The sequence below is a fragment of the Syngnathoides biaculeatus genome, chromosome 4 (genome assembly GCF_019802595.1).
Source record: "Syngnathoides biaculeatus isolate LvHL_M chromosome 4, ASM1980259v1, whole genome shotgun sequence".
In the NCBI taxonomy this organism is placed as follows: Eukaryota; Metazoa; Chordata; class Actinopteri; order Syngnathiformes; family Syngnathidae; genus Syngnathoides; species Syngnathoides biaculeatus.
The window spans coordinates 26,032,453-26,050,318 of NC_084643.1; the positions used below are offsets into that span (position 1 = coordinate 26,032,453).

The 17,866-nt window shown below is 40.2% G+C and overlaps 1 protein-coding gene across 1 annotated transcript in view; it reads left to right on the forward strand.

Annotated features, from left to right (window-relative positions):
• slc4a4a (solute carrier family 4 member 4a) overlaps window positions 1–17,866 on the forward strand; it is a 70,232-nt gene that overhangs the window by 34,303 nt on the left and 18,063 nt on the right. The window contains exons 6-13 of the mRNA XM_061818602.1: window positions 455–590; window positions 6,226–6,386; window positions 8,382–8,561; window positions 11,779–11,874; window positions 13,494–13,570; window positions 14,847–15,004; window positions 17,153–17,240; window positions 17,708–17,862. Of these exons, the coding sequence (XP_061674586.1) occupies window positions 455–590; window positions 6,226–6,386; window positions 8,382–8,561; window positions 11,779–11,874; window positions 13,494–13,570; window positions 14,847–15,004; window positions 17,153–17,240; window positions 17,708–17,862 (1,051 nt within the window). The remainder of the gene's footprint in view (window positions 1–454; window positions 591–6,225; window positions 6,387–8,381; window positions 8,562–11,778; window positions 11,875–13,493; window positions 13,571–14,846; window positions 15,005–17,152; window positions 17,241–17,707; window positions 17,863–17,866) is intronic.

A 17,866-nucleotide genomic window follows, 5' to 3' on the forward strand; every position in this document is an offset into this window, starting at 1 on the left:
CCAAAGCTGGGCCTGAAGAATGGGCCAGTTTGCGAAGCCTTTCCTAATTGTCATTGAGGGGCTCCCGGGGCAGCTGGCCAAGCCAATGGTGAGCGCCGAAGTGGTGGAGGGGGAGTGGGGTACGCTGGCCACAAAAAGTCCCCCCTCCTCTTCCTACCTGTTTCACAAAGCAGCTGAGAGGCTCTGTCACTTCCAGGGTCTCTCATGAGGGCGCTGCTTGTGACTTGCACCTGAAGAATCACACACCAGGATAAGCAGGGGGGCTTTTATTAATAAAAGATGTCCAACAACAACAACAACCCGGAGGAGAAAGAGGAGGAGACGGAGGGGAAAAGTGAGGAGGTGGCCATGGTGATCATACCTCTGCTGCCACCTCCTCCGTCGCCTCCCCGCAAGGTCGAATTAGAAACCCCCTGCCGCCCTTTGACACGGAGTATCTTCCCCGTCTCTGCAGTCTCACCGGCTGCCGAGAGAATTCGCTTCATCCTTGGCGAGGATGATGACGGCCCACCGCCGCCGCAGCTCTTCACCGAGCTGGACGAGCTTTTGTCAGTGGATGGCCAGGAGATGGAGTGGAAAGAGACGGCCAGGTAAGGGTGGGTACGGGGTTTGTGGGGGACTTACGGCGTGGTCCCAGGTGAAAATGAGCATGAGAGGTCAAGTCCCATTGTATACAAAGCGCAGTGGAACCTTTGAACCTAATTTAGGTTTCAGGGTCAAACTGTGGCCATAAATGTTTTTTACCCATACAATTCCAGAATAGCAGATATTTATTAAGTTCAACCAAAAAGCATTAAACGATTAAAATGTAGACTATAAAAACACAACTTGTAACTATGATAACTCCTGGTGAATGGTGATTGTAATTTTTTAAACATAATTTCAATAGTGTATTGTACAATTCACCCTAAAAGTGTAAAAAATTAACGAACCGCACAACTTTAATGACAGTTTATCATGTTGTCAATAGTAAAAACTATTAGTTGCTTCACTTAACTTAACCTTGATTAGAAGTGATTAGTTAGAATTAGTGTCATTGAAATGATCTATTCCAGAGTCAAACGTTGGCCATCATTTTTTAAAAAAAGTTGAAAATAGACTGTATAGGCAACGTTAAAAGTTACATTATTTTCATCAGTTCAACAAGAAGTTTGACCAAAACCCATGCCACATTAAAAAACAAAATTACCAAGTTTTGTTAACATTTTTATTTGTTTTCCTTCTAGTTGAACAATATTTCACTGGATAGGGGGAACTGTCAGTTTTGTTCTTACGTAAATACATGCAGTGGGATCAAGTGCACTCTTCTATGGATGCTTAAAAGATGTGTGGAATCTTGGCTGCTGCTTGATGGCATCCAACTTGTAACTCACAGCCAATGTGGTGCTAATACAACACAGTTACTGTTCAATTCCCTAGGAACAAATCTTGGTGCTTCATGGAAACCATTTGCTGTTGTTTTGTTTTGCATTACAAATGAAATAATTACTACTTAACTGTATTGAATAGAAAAATATATTACGTGGGTACATTGCTGAAGCACCTGAAAATCTAGGATACATAGTCTATATTTTAAAAAAAACATTTTGAGAAGTTTTCCCTTTCCTAAAAACTTTAAATACATTCAAACTCATTAAAAAAAGATTAAAGACACTCAGTAAATTCTCTAAAAAAGGAGGGAAGAGATGTTTGCTTTAATAATGTTATTTAGTCAGTTATTTGTCACTCTAAACCATAAATCTAATGTAACTAAGCCTAATACAACTAAGCATAACTTGAGTAATGTAATAGTTTATGCATTTGAATGTAACATAACAGAATGCAATGTAACAGTCATATAATGTACCGCGACATAACTTCATGTACAGTAACATATAATGTAATACATCTTTATACAGTGTAACATAATACAGTACAATGCAGTGCAATATAGAGTAAGAGGATTTAAAATTTAAAACAATTTAATGAAACAAATTTATATTTCAGAAAAAATAAGGAACAAAAAACAAAACACTTTACAGAAAACAAATGAACAAAACACCAAACAAATATACAAGTAACACAAACTGAAAAGGGAATGTACCATATCACATATTAGGATTCCTACGCATTTTCCTGGCACAACACACCTTGCTCCAATATTATCGGTTGAACACGCCCTCTTGCTTCCAGCCGATAAAGGAAGTATGTCACTTATTAAGTGTGGCAGTGTTAATATAAATCCCATAAACCCTAAAGCCTGCCAAATACTGGGCAAGATGGTTAAACCTGATTGGACTCGACCATCACATAAAAATAAGAGTCGCAAACGACTGTACTTATGGATGCCCCGAACACCGAGCCTGTATTGCCATTGGAGGCTCTATATATTAATTTATTGTGCTTTATCGTACAGTATGTCTTAAATCTTAAACAAATGCAGCCCTATGGGGGCACAAACCAGTGCAATCTGTAGGCCGGTCCCAAACCCGGATAAATGCAGAGGGTTGCGTCAGGAAGGGCATCCGGCGTAAAAACTGTGCCAAACAAATATGAGCGTTCATCTAAAGAATCCCATACCGGATCGGTCGTGGCCCGGGTTAACAACGCCCGCCCCCGGCACTGCTAACCTGCAGGGCGTCGGTGGAAATTCAGCTACTGTGGGTCGAAGACAAAGAAGAGGAGGAAACCGGATCCAGCGTCAGAAGAAAAAGAGGAATGCACAGAGCCTACAACTGAGTGTAGGGACTTTGAATGTTGGGACTATGACAGGAAAAGCACAGGAGTTGGTTGACATGATGATTAGGAGAAAGGTTGATATTCTGTGCATCCAAGAGAGCAGGTGGAAAGGTAGTAAGGCTAGAAGTTTGGGAGCAGGGTTTAAATTATTCTACCACGGAGTAGATGGGAAGAGAAATGGAGTAGGGGTTATTTTAAAGGAAGAGCTGGCTAAGAATGTCTTGGAGGTGAAAAGAGTATCAGATCGAGTGATGAGACTAAAATTTGAAATTGAGGGTGTTATGTATAATGTGGTTAGCGGCTATGCACCACAGGTAGGATGTGACCTAGAGTTGAAAGAGAAATTCTGGAAGGAACTAGATGAAGTAGTTCTGAGCATCCCAGACAGCGAGAGAGTTGTGATTGGTGCAGATTGTAATGGACATATTGGTAAAGGAAACAGGGGCGATGAAGAAGTGATGGGTAAGTACGGCATCCATGAAAGGAACTTTGAAGGCAGATGGTGGTGGACTTTGCAAAAAGGATGGAGATGGCTGTAGTGAACACTTATTTCCAGAAGAGGGAGGAACATATAGTGACCTACAAGAGCGGAGGTAGAACCACGCAGGTAGATTATATTTTGTGCAGACGATGTAATCTGAAGGAGGTTACTGACTGTAAAGTAGTGGTAGGGGAGAGTGTAGCTCGACAGCATAGGATGGTAGTATGTAGGATGATTCTGGTGGTGGGTAGGAAGATTAAGAAGACAAAGGTAGAGCAGAGAACCATGTGGTGGAAGCTGAGAAAGGAAGAAGAATGTCGTGCGGCCTTCCGGAAAGAGGTGAGACAGGCTCTCGATGGACAACCGAAGCTCCCGGAAGACTGGACGACGACAGCCAAGGTGATCAGAGAGACAGGCAGGAGAGTACTTGGTGTGTCATCTGGTAGGAAAGGGGAGAAGGAGACTTGGTGGTGGAACCCCAAAATACAGGGAGTCATACAAGGAAAGAGATTAGCGAAGAAGAAGTGGGATACTGAGAGGACTGAGGAGAGGCGAAAGGAGTACATCGAGATGCGACGTAGGGCAAAGGTAGAGGTGGCAAAGGCTAAACAAGAGGCATATGAAGACATGTACACCAGGTTGGACACGAAAGAAGGAGAAAAGGATCTCTACAGGTTGGCCAGACAGAGGGATAGAGATGGGAAGGATGTGCAGCAGGTAAGGGTGATTAAGGATAGAGATGGAAATGTGTTGACTGGTGCCGGTAGTGTACTAAATAGATGGAATGAATACTTTGAGAAGTTGATGAATGAAGAAAATGAGAGAGAAGGAAGAGTTGAAGAGGCAAGAGTGAAGGACCAGGAAGTGGAAATGATTACTAAGGGGGAAGTCAGAAAGGCACTACAAAGGATGAAAAATGGAAAGGCAGTTGGTCCTGATGACATACCGGTAGAGGTATGGAAGCAATTTGGAGGGATGGCTGTGGAGATTTTGACCAACTTATTCAACAGAATACTAGCGGGCGAAAAGATGCCTGAAGAATGGAGGAAAAGTGTTCTAGTTCCCATTTTTAAGAACAAGGGGATGTTCAGAGCTGTGGGAACTATAGAGGAATAAAGTTGATGAGCCACACAATGAAGTTATGGGAAAGAGTAGTGGAGGCTAGACTCAGGACAGAAGTAAGTATCTGCGAGCAACAGTATGGTTTCATGCCTAGAAAGAGTACCACAGATGCATTATTTGCCTTGAGGATGCTCGTGGAAAAGTACAGAGAAGGTCAGAAGGAGCTACATTGTGTCTTTGTGGATCTAGAGAAAGCCTATGACAGAGTACCAAGAGAGGAACTGTGTACTGCATGCGTAGTTCTGGTGTGGCAGAGAAGTATGTTAAAATAGTACAGGACATGTATGATGGTAGCAGAACAATGGTGAGGTGTGCCTTAGGTGTGACAGAGGAATTTAAGGTGGAGGTGGGACTGCATCAGGGATCAGCTCTGAGCCCCTTCCTATTTGCAGTGGTAATGGATAGGCTGACAGATGAGGTTAGACTGGAATCCCCTTGGACCATGATGTTCGCAGATGATATTGTCATATCCAGTGAAAGCAGGGAGCATGCAGAGGAACAATTGGAAAGATGGAGACATGCACTGGAAAGGAGAGGAATGAAGATTAGCCGAAGTAAAACAGAATATATGTGCGTGAATGAGAAAAGTGGAGGGGGAAGAGTGAGGCTACAGGGAGAAGAGATAGCGAGGGTCGACGACTTCAAATACTTGGGGTCAACAATACAGAGCAATGGAGAGTGTGGTGCAGGAAGTGAAGAAACGGGTCCAAGCAGGTTGGAACAGCTGGCGAAAGGTGTCTGGTGTGTTATTGTGACAGAGAGTGTCTGCTAGGATGAAGGGCAAAGTTTACAAAACAGTGGTGAGGCCGGCCATGATGTAACGGATTAGAGACGGTGGCACTGAAGAAACAACAGGAAGCTGAACTGGAGGTGGCAGAAATGAAGATGTTGAGGTTCTCGCTCGGAGTGACCAGGTTGGATAGGATTAGAAATGAGCTCATTCGAGGGACGGCCAAAGCTGGATGTTTTGGAGACAAGATTCGAGAGAGCAGACTTCGATGGTTTGGACATGTTCAGAGGCGAGAGAGTGAGTATATTGGTAGAAGGATGCTGAGGATGGCGCTCCCAGGCAAAAGAGCGAGAGGAAGACCGAAGAGAAGGTTTATGGATGTGGTGAGGGAAGACATGAGGGCAGTTGGGGTTAGAGAGGAAGATGCAGGAGATAGGCTAAGATGGCAAAAGATGACACGCTGTGGCGACCCCTAACGGGACAAGCCGAAAGGAAAAGAAGAAGAAGATGTCTTAAATCTTAAAAAGGTAGATTAATAGTTAAGGAAGTACATTCTGGTCACAAACGTCCCTTTTTCATCCTCAGGGAAATTATACATTATGAATATACAGTAGTTTAATATAGATGTAAAACAACAGTTGATGCTTTATGTCGTATTTCTATGGCTTGCAATCCTGGAAGTGCATTTTCACTGTGAGAGAAAACGTCTATGCATATGCATTGAAAGTAAACTGTGAAGTTAAGACACAGTGAAATGGAGATTAAATTTTGAATCACGGCAAAACTAGACGCCGACCGATTGGCTACTCATGGAAACATTTTCCAAACCACGCCCACTGCGCCAAAGTTCACTCGAGTTCAGTGGCGTTGCTCGGTGTGTGGCAGCCTTAACACTCCATAATCCTAAATTAAACCCATCCCAAACTGTTTCCATCCCCAACCCTAGTCCTAAACCTAACCCCAGCAAACTTATTTTTTCATTTTGTGCAAATGTTATGCATATTTGGGATGATGATCTCGTTACATCTGTGTAGCCTCCCCTTCCTGCGATGCAGGAGGCAATCATGTTGAAGTGGCCGTCAACATGAATGTCGTACCTATTTCTGACAACTTACACATATCAACAACGGTAAAGATAACAAACATTTCGGATTGTGACTGACGATGTCTGCAGGTGGATCAAGTTTGAGGAGAAGGTAGAAAAAGGAGGTGAGCGCTGGAGCAAACCCCACGTGGCCACCTTGTCCCTGCATAGCCTTTTTGAGCTGCGTACCTGCATCGAGAAAGGCACCATCATGTTGGACATGGAGGCATCCACTCTGCCTCAGGTGGTTGGTGAGTAGCTGATGAGGCTTTAAATCTTCCCCGATGGGTTGGGGGGGTCAAATTTGAAACTGGGGTGGGAATTGAAAAATTGTCAAGTGGGTGGGTGATGGGGGGCTGCAACGTCATGACACCGAACCCTCCAGTTTGGAAACTACTGCTGTAATGTAACTAAGCGTAATGTAATGAAACATAAAACGACTTAACATAATGAAATTTAATATGGTGGACACAATAAAAGTATAGTCATGTAATGTAATTTCACATAACTACTGTAAATATAATGTGCCTAACATCAAGTAATTAAACATAAATAAATGTATGTTAAATAGATGTCATGTAATTAAGTGGAATGTAATTAAATGGTACATAACCAAGTGCAACGGAGTGTAAATATACATAATAGTAAATGCAACTAATGTTACATAACTCACCTCTCGTAGCATTTCTAAATGTAAGGCAGTTAAATTTGATGACAAAAAAACTTCCGTTTTCGTGCACTGCGCTGGAGCATTTTCGTCCAAGTGCAAGACTCGCTGATGTGCTTGCCAATTTGCCAGACCGGTGTGCACCAAGATGGACGTACCGGTGCCACGAGGGTCTGTCCTTTGACATCTGCCTGGCAGATGAAAGATCTCGCTTTGATTGGTCAGACAGGCGGATGCGGAGCCACCCACAGAAATGCTGAAGTCACATTTTAAACGCGCTGGGGGCACACCGGTACACTGAATGACCAAAATTGGGTCTTGCCTGCCTTCTTTGCAGAGTTCCAATAATGCAATGTAACGTGACAACAAAACATAACATTTCCTTTTGTAATGGACTTTTGTAACTTCATGTAATGGAACTGTAAATAAGGTGACGCCACAAACATTTCCGTGTGTCATTGTTTTTTTTTTTTTTTTTTTTTTTTTGATGAGGCCAGCGAAGGTCTCCCTCAAATCGTAAGGCCAGGCAATAACTTTCAGTTTGAAGAGAAGATGACGTCCTGTCACGCCACCACCTAAACTTGCACGAGGGAGCAAGAGAGGAGGAAGCGTTACCACGAGCAGTGATTAATGTGAAGTAATTGAGCGCACTCCGTGGGCCTCTTGCTTTGAGGCCATTAACCGCAGTAGCCTGCAAACCCCCCTGCCCACCCCACGCCTCCCCACACTTCCCCCGAGGGCCATCTCTTATCTGTCAGCATTGTTGTTTAAAAATAGGATCCATCTCTGGATTGATCTGTCATGCCACAAACCTTGATATACAAGAGCCGCACACTAATAGCAATTAACACTTTACGTTGTTATATGTTCATATTTGGTGTGGTTTTAGTGTGTGCTGTTTATGTTTTTGCTGTGATACAGTAAATGGCAGTGAGCTAATACTGTATTACAGTACTGCTAACTGTCTAAATTCTGTTATTATGATTTGTTTCTGACAGTATTTGACCTTTTTTCCTCATAAAAATACAACTTTATTTCCTTATCACAAGTTTATTAACTTTAATATTTGTTTTCCCCTTCATATTACAACTTTAGCTCGATAATACAGTATTAGGATTTTTTCTCTCCCCCTGTAATATTACTACGTTAGTCCCTTTATAATTACAATGAGTTTCTATTGTAATCTTACAATTTTATCCTGATAATATTCTGACATACCCTCATATGTGTATATTACAACTTTTTGCTCATAAAAATGCAACTTTTGTCTCATGATAGCTTTTATTTTCTTTAAAATTCTATGACTTAATTCCTTGAAAAAATAATGCTTTACGGTGGGGGGGAGTATTCCTATTATAGTATATTTATTCTCTTTAAATCAAACTTCATCCTCAGTCAAAATGTTTTTTTTAATACTGCTCCTTCAATGTAGTTGAATTATGACTTTTTTTTTACTATAAAATATAAACTAAGAAATCTATTTTTAGGGTATTGCTCCCATTAAAACAATGTGTTTTTTCTGAGAAAATTACTTTTTTTCCACTTTTTTTGTAATTATAAATTGACACTCCTATTTCAGAGCTGATAACAGACAACCAGATCGAGAGCGGTCAGCTGAAGGCCGAACTGAAGGACAAGGTCACGTACACGCTGCTGCGCAAACATCGCCACCAGACCAAGAAGTCCAATCTGCGTTCACTGGCCGACATCGGCAAGACGGTCTCCAGCGCAAGTAGGCTCTTTTCCAACCAGGAGAACGGTAATACTCAATCTTGCCAGTCTGCTGCAGTCTCCTCCGGGGTCCTCTAGACATTGTTTAAAAGCCACTCAGGATCACCTGTTATACAATATATTCAGATTGTGTGCAATGACTAACAAAGCTCCAAAAGCTCTGTTTAGTGCTAGTAGTTAAATTTTTTTTAAAAAAGCTTTTTATATTCAATTAAAAACTAACTAACATTTTTTTTTATTCCAAAGATGAACAGGTATAACAGTTTAGTTCATCTTATACAGTGACACCCTGACTTACGACTTAAATACAAATGACAAAACAAATTCTTCTGTGACCAGGTTCTGTAATCAAAAAACACTCAAATCATCTTTCACTATTGAAATGAGTTGAAATGCCATTAATCTGTTCCATTTTACCCCTCCCCCAACTCCCCCACCCCCCTTAAAAAAATGAAAAAAAAAGTATTTGGACCTGGGTTAAATCCCGGCCGCCCTGTGTGGAGTTTGCATGTTTTCCCCGTGCCTGCGTGGGTATTCTCCGTGCACTCCGGTTTCCTCCCACATCTCAAAAACCTCCGACTCTCTAAATTGCCCCTACGTGTGATTGTGAGTGCGACTGTTGTCTGTCTCCATGTGCCCTGCGATTGGGTTGCAACCAGTTCAGGGTGTACCCCACTTCCTGCCTGTTGAGAGCTGGGTTGGCTCCAGCACTCCTGCGACCCTTATGAGGATAAGCGGCTAAGAAAATGGATGGATGGATAGAATTCAAAGAATGAAAAAGTCATGATTTCATACTTTATTTCCATGGCGTTGGGTCACTGCTTATTGCGTGCATGGCTTTTCTACCAGGGAGCAGTATAATATATGAAGACTGCTCAGAAGCTGCAGAATTATTAGTTTTTTTTCACAGAGTAAAAACGAGAAAAGCTTTTTCCCTTTGTTGACATTTTTTTTAAACCTGATCCCCCTTTATTTTTACTGGACCTTTCACTTGTTCGCTTCCTTTTTTTTTATTTTAAAGCAATTAATTATAAGGAGGGCTCATTCGAGTTTTTGCGACCCTTTGTGTTGAAGTGGAATTAGTTGAAATTTTATATTTACTGCAACATCAATGTTAGTTTTCTTAGTCCCCTCTAAGGTATTTTGCATTGTTGGGTTGCATTCAACCAAATAGATTTTGCTAAGACAAAGCAACACAAGAATACACAATCCTCTTTGTGTTAAGTTATGCTTTTACAATAAGCGTGAACTTGGAGTGGCAATAAACAGTGCTTATAGGTACAATATTTGCAAACAACTCAGGATGAAAAAAAATTGGCTGAGTTAAGGCTCATATCACAAAAAAAACTCCTAAGTTGTGGCGTCACTGTGTGTCTGTTTCTAACAGTTTATACTGAGTAGCTTTTGTTATGTTAATTTGCATAAAACAATAGAATGTTACAATAGAGCTGTCACTTTTCAACCTCCATTTTATACTCGCATCTCCTCAAATATTTAAATGTTGGCTTTGTGGTTTGCAGTGTGACCGTGCATCCTACCAACAGTTGTTCCAAATCTTTTGGTTACCTTAGCCACACAAAATACACCAAATATAAAGCTCTGAGCCAGATGTATTGCAAACTACAACTACAGTACTTTAATAATAAATATATTAAATTCATATCTCATATGGGAGCATTTTTATAATGATTTTTTTTCTCGTAAATGTGTACACGTATAAATGTTTTCCCTTCAATTTTTTATTTGTCAAAATAATATGAAGTCCTTATATGCTAGATTTTTTTGAATGAAGTTCTAACTTCATTCTAGAAATATTGCTACCTTCAGGCCTGTAAAATTCTTTTTTAATCAATAGCATTATTCCAGTAAAATTATGCTCTTTTCTCATAATATTATCTGTTTATTTTAATGAAAAAAATAAAACTTTTCCCCTTTACTATTACAGCTTTATTCTTCTAAAATTATGATGTCATGCTCATAATATTACAACTTGATTATTGTAATCGTCAGTGTTTTTTGACACAATCATAACATTTTTTTATTTCCATAAAATTCTGCCTTTTTAGAAATTTTTCCTTTTTTCCTTAAATAAATACTTTATCTTCATGAATTATAGATGTTTTTCTTGTAATATTACACCTTTATTTGCTGATACTGTAGTTATGACTTCATTGTTTTAAAATTACTAATTTTTCCTCATGACATAGTATTATAAATGCATTGCAGAGCAATTATCGGTATACTTTTTTGGGTGATATTACAACTTTGATCTGGTAAAATTATATTTTTTCCATTATTTTTTTGAACATATTTTTGACATTACTACTTTATCCTTTCTCCTCTCAGTAATACAACTTTATTCGTGGTTAATTATAATTTTATTCTTGTAAAACTCCAACATTTTCCTCTTAATGTTATGAATGTATTCTAACAAATTCATCCATTTATCTTGTAATATTCCTGCTTTATCGCGTGAATCTGTATATTTTTTTCTTGTAGTATCACAGTTAATCTGCGTAAAAATTATTTTTTCCAAATGATTCCTAGTGCACTCCCATTCAAAAATCTGATTTTTTTTTCCAGTCAATCAACATCTTATTCTTGTAATATTGTGAATTCCTTTGGCTCTTAAGCAGGTGAAAAGTGACAGTACCTGTAAACAACAAACTTTGCCACTCTGAATTAGTGTTTTGTTGAACCTGTGGGCAACCATCAAGTCTTTGGAAAGTTATTTATGAGCTGCTACATGCACATTTCACCACAATCATTTATGACTCCACGTCCAAGGAATGGTTCTGGCCTCTTATGCAGCCGCCATTATGACAACATCGCAATGTTGACCTTATTCTAGAATAAAAGTATTTTTTTTCCAAAGACTTGGATGTGTGTGCTGAAATAATGAAGTACAGTGGAACCTCTCAGTTTAAAGTGAATTTATTTGTTCTTCACTCCTTGTGGTTGTTTGTTGATTGATTAGTTAGCTATTCTATTGTTGTTATTATTACAAAGACAAAACAAACAACCAAAAGCCTCAATTCTAATGTGAACTGTGACTTTGGGAGGTTTCCACCGTTAGATCTAATTGAGTTGATTTGGCTAACTTGCTACCTGCTATTGGCTGGGTGGGCTTAATTTCATGTTCTGGGTGTGTGGCCTTTCTCTTCCTTTTCTCTTTCTTCTCCTGTTCCTCATCTTTATTGGGACCGCTAACCCGCTACTAAAATAAACACACATACTAAACGAAGCCCGTAGTCCTCTGGAGACCTCTGTGACGTGCCTGTCGAGCGGCATCTCAATGGAGGACTTGCAGAGTCAAAGGAGCACCAGCATGGATTGGCTCAGTAAGTCCACCTCACTAACACAACAAACACAAACCGGATCACCAGCTGTCGTGTGTGCGGCGCTCCGGTTTAAATGAAGGCCGTGACTGTAGTTGTTTTCATCATCTGCATACACACGACAAGTTATATCTTTTGAGTTTACTAGAGTTTGAATACTAATTTGCACTCATTGGACACGTTATTGAAACTCAACACGACTAATATTGTCAGGAGGCCATGTTTTCGTGAAAGCTGGATTGTTAGATTATTCCTCACTATTTGTTGGTAATGAGTGGCTTACATACTATGTTCATGGGTGCTTGTATAAGTTTCGAAATGGTTATATATGTATGTATACTGTATATTATTCTGTATACAGTGTATATATACTGTACTAACTGGTCATTTAGTTGATTGACTGTATTTGTAGTCTAGTAAACCAGTGACCATTTATTAGTTAGTTTGTTAAGTAGTAGCATTTATTAGTTACTTCTACATTTGTTAGTTAGTTGTCTGTGTTGGTTAGTTACTGATCCAATTACATTTTGGGCATTTAATAGTTAAGTACTTATTAGTTTATTAGCATATTTGTCCTTATTCGTTATTGGTTCGTGAAGTGGTTCTTTATTTATTTTTGTTTGTTACCCATTGTTGTGAGTTTACTAGCTAGTTAGACAGGGCTGTTAGTTGTTTGGTCATTATGTGCTGAATACAGTTGAATTTTGGCATTTTTTCCGTTTAAGTTTTCGTAAATTCCTTGTTTTTTTTAGTTTGTTAATCACTTAGTCTGGATTGTGATGGACCTGTTTCGGACCGTTTGGCCTCAAGAGAGTTTGACAAAACCTTTTGTGTTAAATGTTATTCAGTATACCTAATGTCGTGTCCAATGACGTTGCGCATATTACCAAACATTAATATATTATATTATCTAATATTAATATATTATGATAATATAGGCAAACATATGACATACTGTATTTTAACATGCGTAGATAGTTGACGAGTTAGAATATGTGAATAACCCTCCCGTGGTGCATCCTGGCAGCTCAACAATCCCCCTCCCGAGGCTGCATCACACTGACAAAGGCGTTATTACCCACAATGCTCTGGTGACACAGCAGCTAAAAAGTCAGCATCCTGTCACTCATCCGTCGCACCACTGAACAGCAGACAACAGACTGGATTGGATGTCACAGCAACGTCATTCTCAAAGGGATTAAGTTTATTTTGGCTACGAGCAAGGCTAATCTAACTAGTAATTTATCGTAAAGATGAAGGAAAACCCGTGGCAGATGATTGCAACAAAGTATAACAGATTAGGAATCTTGCAAGGTCAATATACTGTGAAGGTCTAAAGATATTGGATGTGTTTCAAAATCCTACCTTTGATGTTTAGTTTCACAGGCTCTCCCATGTTGGATATTACTGAAAATCAAAACACATCTTGCTAGAACACAGATCAACAGTCCTTGATCATAAGTAAGATCTGCATGAAGTCTCAGTGGTGGTTTCTTGGTTCTTCTGTGGTGTTTCTTGGCAGGGGGGGGGGGGGGGGGGGCTGTTTTGCCTCTCCCGCCTCCTCCTCCCTGGCGGAATTTCTGTCGGGTGGCCTCCTCACAGTCCCTGTGTGTTATGAACAGATAGTCCTACCACCACCCACCGAAATCTGACCTCCGGCAGCCTCAACGACATCTCTGACAAGCCGGAGAAAGAGCAGGTGAGTTTTGAATGTTAGTTTGCAGTCGACTGATAAAACACCAACGCACTGGAAGTTGTTGTGCTGACATTGTAAGATAGCAAACTGAGTACAAAAGGCGCAAAGGCCAGAAGGGTGGGAGATGACAGTACAGTAGTTTACATTATAGCCTGGTGTTGGGTGGTAGTACATTTCAAACTGATCAAATCCTACCATCCAAACAGTTAGTATGTTAATGAACGGAGTGCACTTGGTTTCTATGGTCTTGATCTGGATTTTTTTGACCCTGGTGTAAGTTCATCGAGTACCTCTGCCGTTATCTTGATAAATAAATATATATTGTATTTGACCTTCAGAGGCAAAACAAAGTCAAGTTTTGAAGATAAGCTAATTATGTTATAGGTATAGTGACGTCACAGGACTGATAACATTGTTTTGATTTGAATAGCGTTCATTGTAGTACTACATTGGCACCATCAAGGTGTTTCTGGACCTTGGTCACTTTTCAACATCACTTTTTTATGAAGGTATAAATTATCATTAGGGTGAATAAAACTGGATTAACTAGAACACATACGAGGGCAAAGATTTCTCTCATGGCCATATTCATGTTGGTGCATCTGTTTATTATTTAACAGGCTACTGCTTTGATATATTGCAATTCACACTCGATGGAAAAAAGCCATTGTAAAGCATTATTTATGATCTCATGAGGTGTATTGCAAAGTAATATCTTTATGCAATACATTTGCACAGTATTCTTGTAAATCGCAATAGAAGGCTGTTACTGTTAAAACAACAGAAAAAAACACCTTACTTAGCATTTTGGAAAAGGTCTACTAAGATTATTTATCTATATTTAGATTTAGTTTTTTTTTACTTTACATTTAGATTAAAAATGATTTTCTTCTGTTCAATTTTGAGTACAATATCATGAAATTATTTTCTATTGTATATCCTATTTTAGGTCGTGTGCCTAGTCACCGAGCAAAATTACTGAAATAATTGACCTAGACCAGCAGGCTACCTTAGGCTGACCCAAAGCAAAGATGTGTGCTGACCAACTTTCTGTCACCACATTGTTACATGCTCCGGTCGGATGTCAAAAAACACACCCTCATCTCGTTAGTACACCCATCTTGGCACAAACCGGTCTCCCAAATTGGCACACATGCCAACGAGCCCAACACAAAAATCAAGACATGCCACAATTTGAGCTCTTCAACTGAAAAGGAGACTTGCTCTAATCCTTTATGAACACCCGTCCTGTTTTCTTTTTGTTTTATTTTGTATGTAGTTGAGGAACAAATTTTTGAAGAAGTTGCCCAGAGATGCTGAGGCCTCCAATGTGCTTGTGGGCGAGGTCGACTTCCTGGATGCCCCCTTTGTGGCCTTCGTGCGTCTGCAACAGGCCGTGATGCTCGGCGCCCTGACCGAAGTTCCTGTTCCCACAAGGTGTGTTGCTGATCGGGGCAAACATACCACTCAACTTTAGGTTCACTTAGGTACACAACCTAATGAATATGTATGTATAAAAGCCAGTCATATACTGTACCCATTTTGTTTCTAACTACATTCTATAATTTTAAGATAAGATAACAATTTCGTATTGAATTGCCGAAATATTGCAGAGAACATTTTTTCACCCTCAAATGTTTTTGATTGATTTGTCATGCTGATATCACCAGGGAACAGCAACGTCTATGCCCATTTGCTGGAATTACCAGTTACTCAGTAATCATAGCTTCGCCATTTCTATCAAAACTACATCATGCAGTTAGCCTTCAAGTTTTGCCTACAACCCAAAACATGCATTTTGCCTGCGATATTTTTATGTTATTTTGGCTCAAGTCTCTGTTGTAGTGACTCACGTGTGGCCCACGCAGCGAGCTGGCGGAAAGTTGGACAGCTCTATTGCGAAGTAGCCTCCTAATAGCATCTTGGATAGTACTTTAGTTTTCTAGTGGGCGGCACGGTGGAGTAGCTGTAAAGTGTTGGCCTCACAGTTCTGAGGATCCGGGTTCAATCCCGGCCCTCTCTGTGTGGAGTTTGCATGTTCTTCCTGTGCCTGTGTGGGTTTTCTCCGGGCACTCCGGTTTCCTCACACATCCCAAAAACATACAACATTAATTGGACACTCTAAATTCCCCCGAGATGTGATTGTGAGTGCGACTGTTTGTCTCTATGTGCCCTGCAATGGACTTTTCCGACTGGCGATCTTAAGCTCCGCCCCCTCAATTTTCTACAAATGCATTTAAACAATAGTGATTAACTCAGTCAGTAATGTAGTCACCAGATGAAAAAGTTTGACTTGGCTTGTATCAAACCCAGTGGTCGTTCTTAAAAGTCCGATGCGATACAAATGGGCAAATCGACATTTCTCTTGTATGACAGCGCATTTACGTATCACTAACCCGACTCGTCGGCATAAAACATTACACATTTCATTCAGCAGGTCAGTGATACACTAACAAAGTGAAAGTTGTTCTTCTGCAATGTATAAAGCACTGATAATAATTAAATCAAACTCAGAGAAGATACTTCTCCCTCACTTACCTTCGAACATAGAGCCTTGTGTTTGTTGATATTGTTCACATTTAGTTGTACGCACGGTGTTCCGCAAGCCTTAATCCATTGTAGACACTTCGTCATCTGTGTTTTAAGATTTGGAAAATGAATCAACCAGGCCCCTAGTAACCTAGCAGGATATCTATCATCAGAATTGCACGTTCCCCAACCACATCTGAGGACCATTTTCTTCGTAACATGAACTACGTACGCTACTGAGAAACAATATTGCTTGTGGGACAACATGGTGGCAGGGGCGTGTCAAGCCAGGGGTTAAGACAATGTGGCTATCTGATTGGCTATTATTATACGAGAGATTGACAGGTCAGAAAGGTCCATTGGGTGTCACACAAAGATGAAGGCAGGCAAGGTTCTGATTGGTCGCCTAACTCTAGAACAAGGGCAACTACTACAGTTGTGCAGCCAACAGGTTTGGCTTAGTCCAATACTCCACAGCATTGCTACATGCACCGTGCATAGATCCACGCGACAAAGACACTTCAGGGAAAGTAAACTGTTTATTGTGTTCACTGATTCACAGGCTAATAGAGCTTGCGAGATAATAAACTTGTTTGACTTGTTTACTACCTCAGTGCCTCGCTCAGCGTAGTTGTGTGTCTCCACTTAACAGACATACAGGAAAGTTCCCTGTTTTGTTAACCACGGACACACCAGCAAACATTTTATTATCAGTAGCAGGTGACACATGAGCACAGGGTAGGTTTCATTGTACCTTAAATTGGCCAGTGCATCACACTGGGTCCCCTTGTGTGGGATGTGTCCTATCCACCACGGCCCTCTCGGATGGCTTTCTGGTCGCTATCACGCCTCTCAATTGGGTGCGATGGGGTCTTCTCCGCCCTTGGAGCACCCACAACAATTGTAGGAGACCCCTGGAACATATTCGCTGAGTGTGGGGTCACTCACTCATTTCAGGTCTTCCTTTCTGCTTTACCTAATAGCTGAACAGGGCAAAGAAAAAAAAAAATCGATGCATACACAGGATTTATTCACTTGTATTGTTTACACCTGCAGGTTTTTGTTTGTCCTGCTCGGGCCCAAAGGTAAAGCCAAGTCCTATCATGAGATTGGACGAGCCATCGCTACACTCATGTCAGATGAGGTAAGAATTTTTGCAAAAATCAATCAGTGAAAAAAAAGAAAGAAAAATGTATTAAATAAATATGGGAAATGTATTAATGGATGAAAATATAAAGCTAACTAAATGAAAAAATACAGTATGATTAAAAAAATGAATAACTGCCCCAATGCACCACCATTTTTTGTGACAAAGTGATATTGTTTTATTGTAAAAATAGAGATAAAAAAATAAAACTAATCAAACTAAAGCAATACCAAATGAAATAAACAGAAATATAAATTTGTTGATATTTGTTTTATTGCTAAATAGCAATCATAAAAGGGATAGAAAAAATAAATGTCAAGAAAACAAGTGAAAAAACAATTCCAGGAAAAATAATGAATAAACCAAGGAAGAGTGATTACTATTAATCGACAAAGTAAAGAAACAGAACTGTGAGGCAGACGCGCTAACGATTGCGCTAATTGATGGCATATTTTCTTCTTCAGGTGTTCCATGACATTGCGTACAAAGCCAAGGACCGGCAAGACCTGCTGGCCGGCATCGACGAGTTCTTGGATGAAGTGATCGTGCTGCCTCCTGGCGAGTGGGATCCTGCTATCCGGATAGAACCTCCCAAAACACTGCCGTCCTCCGACAAAAGGTCC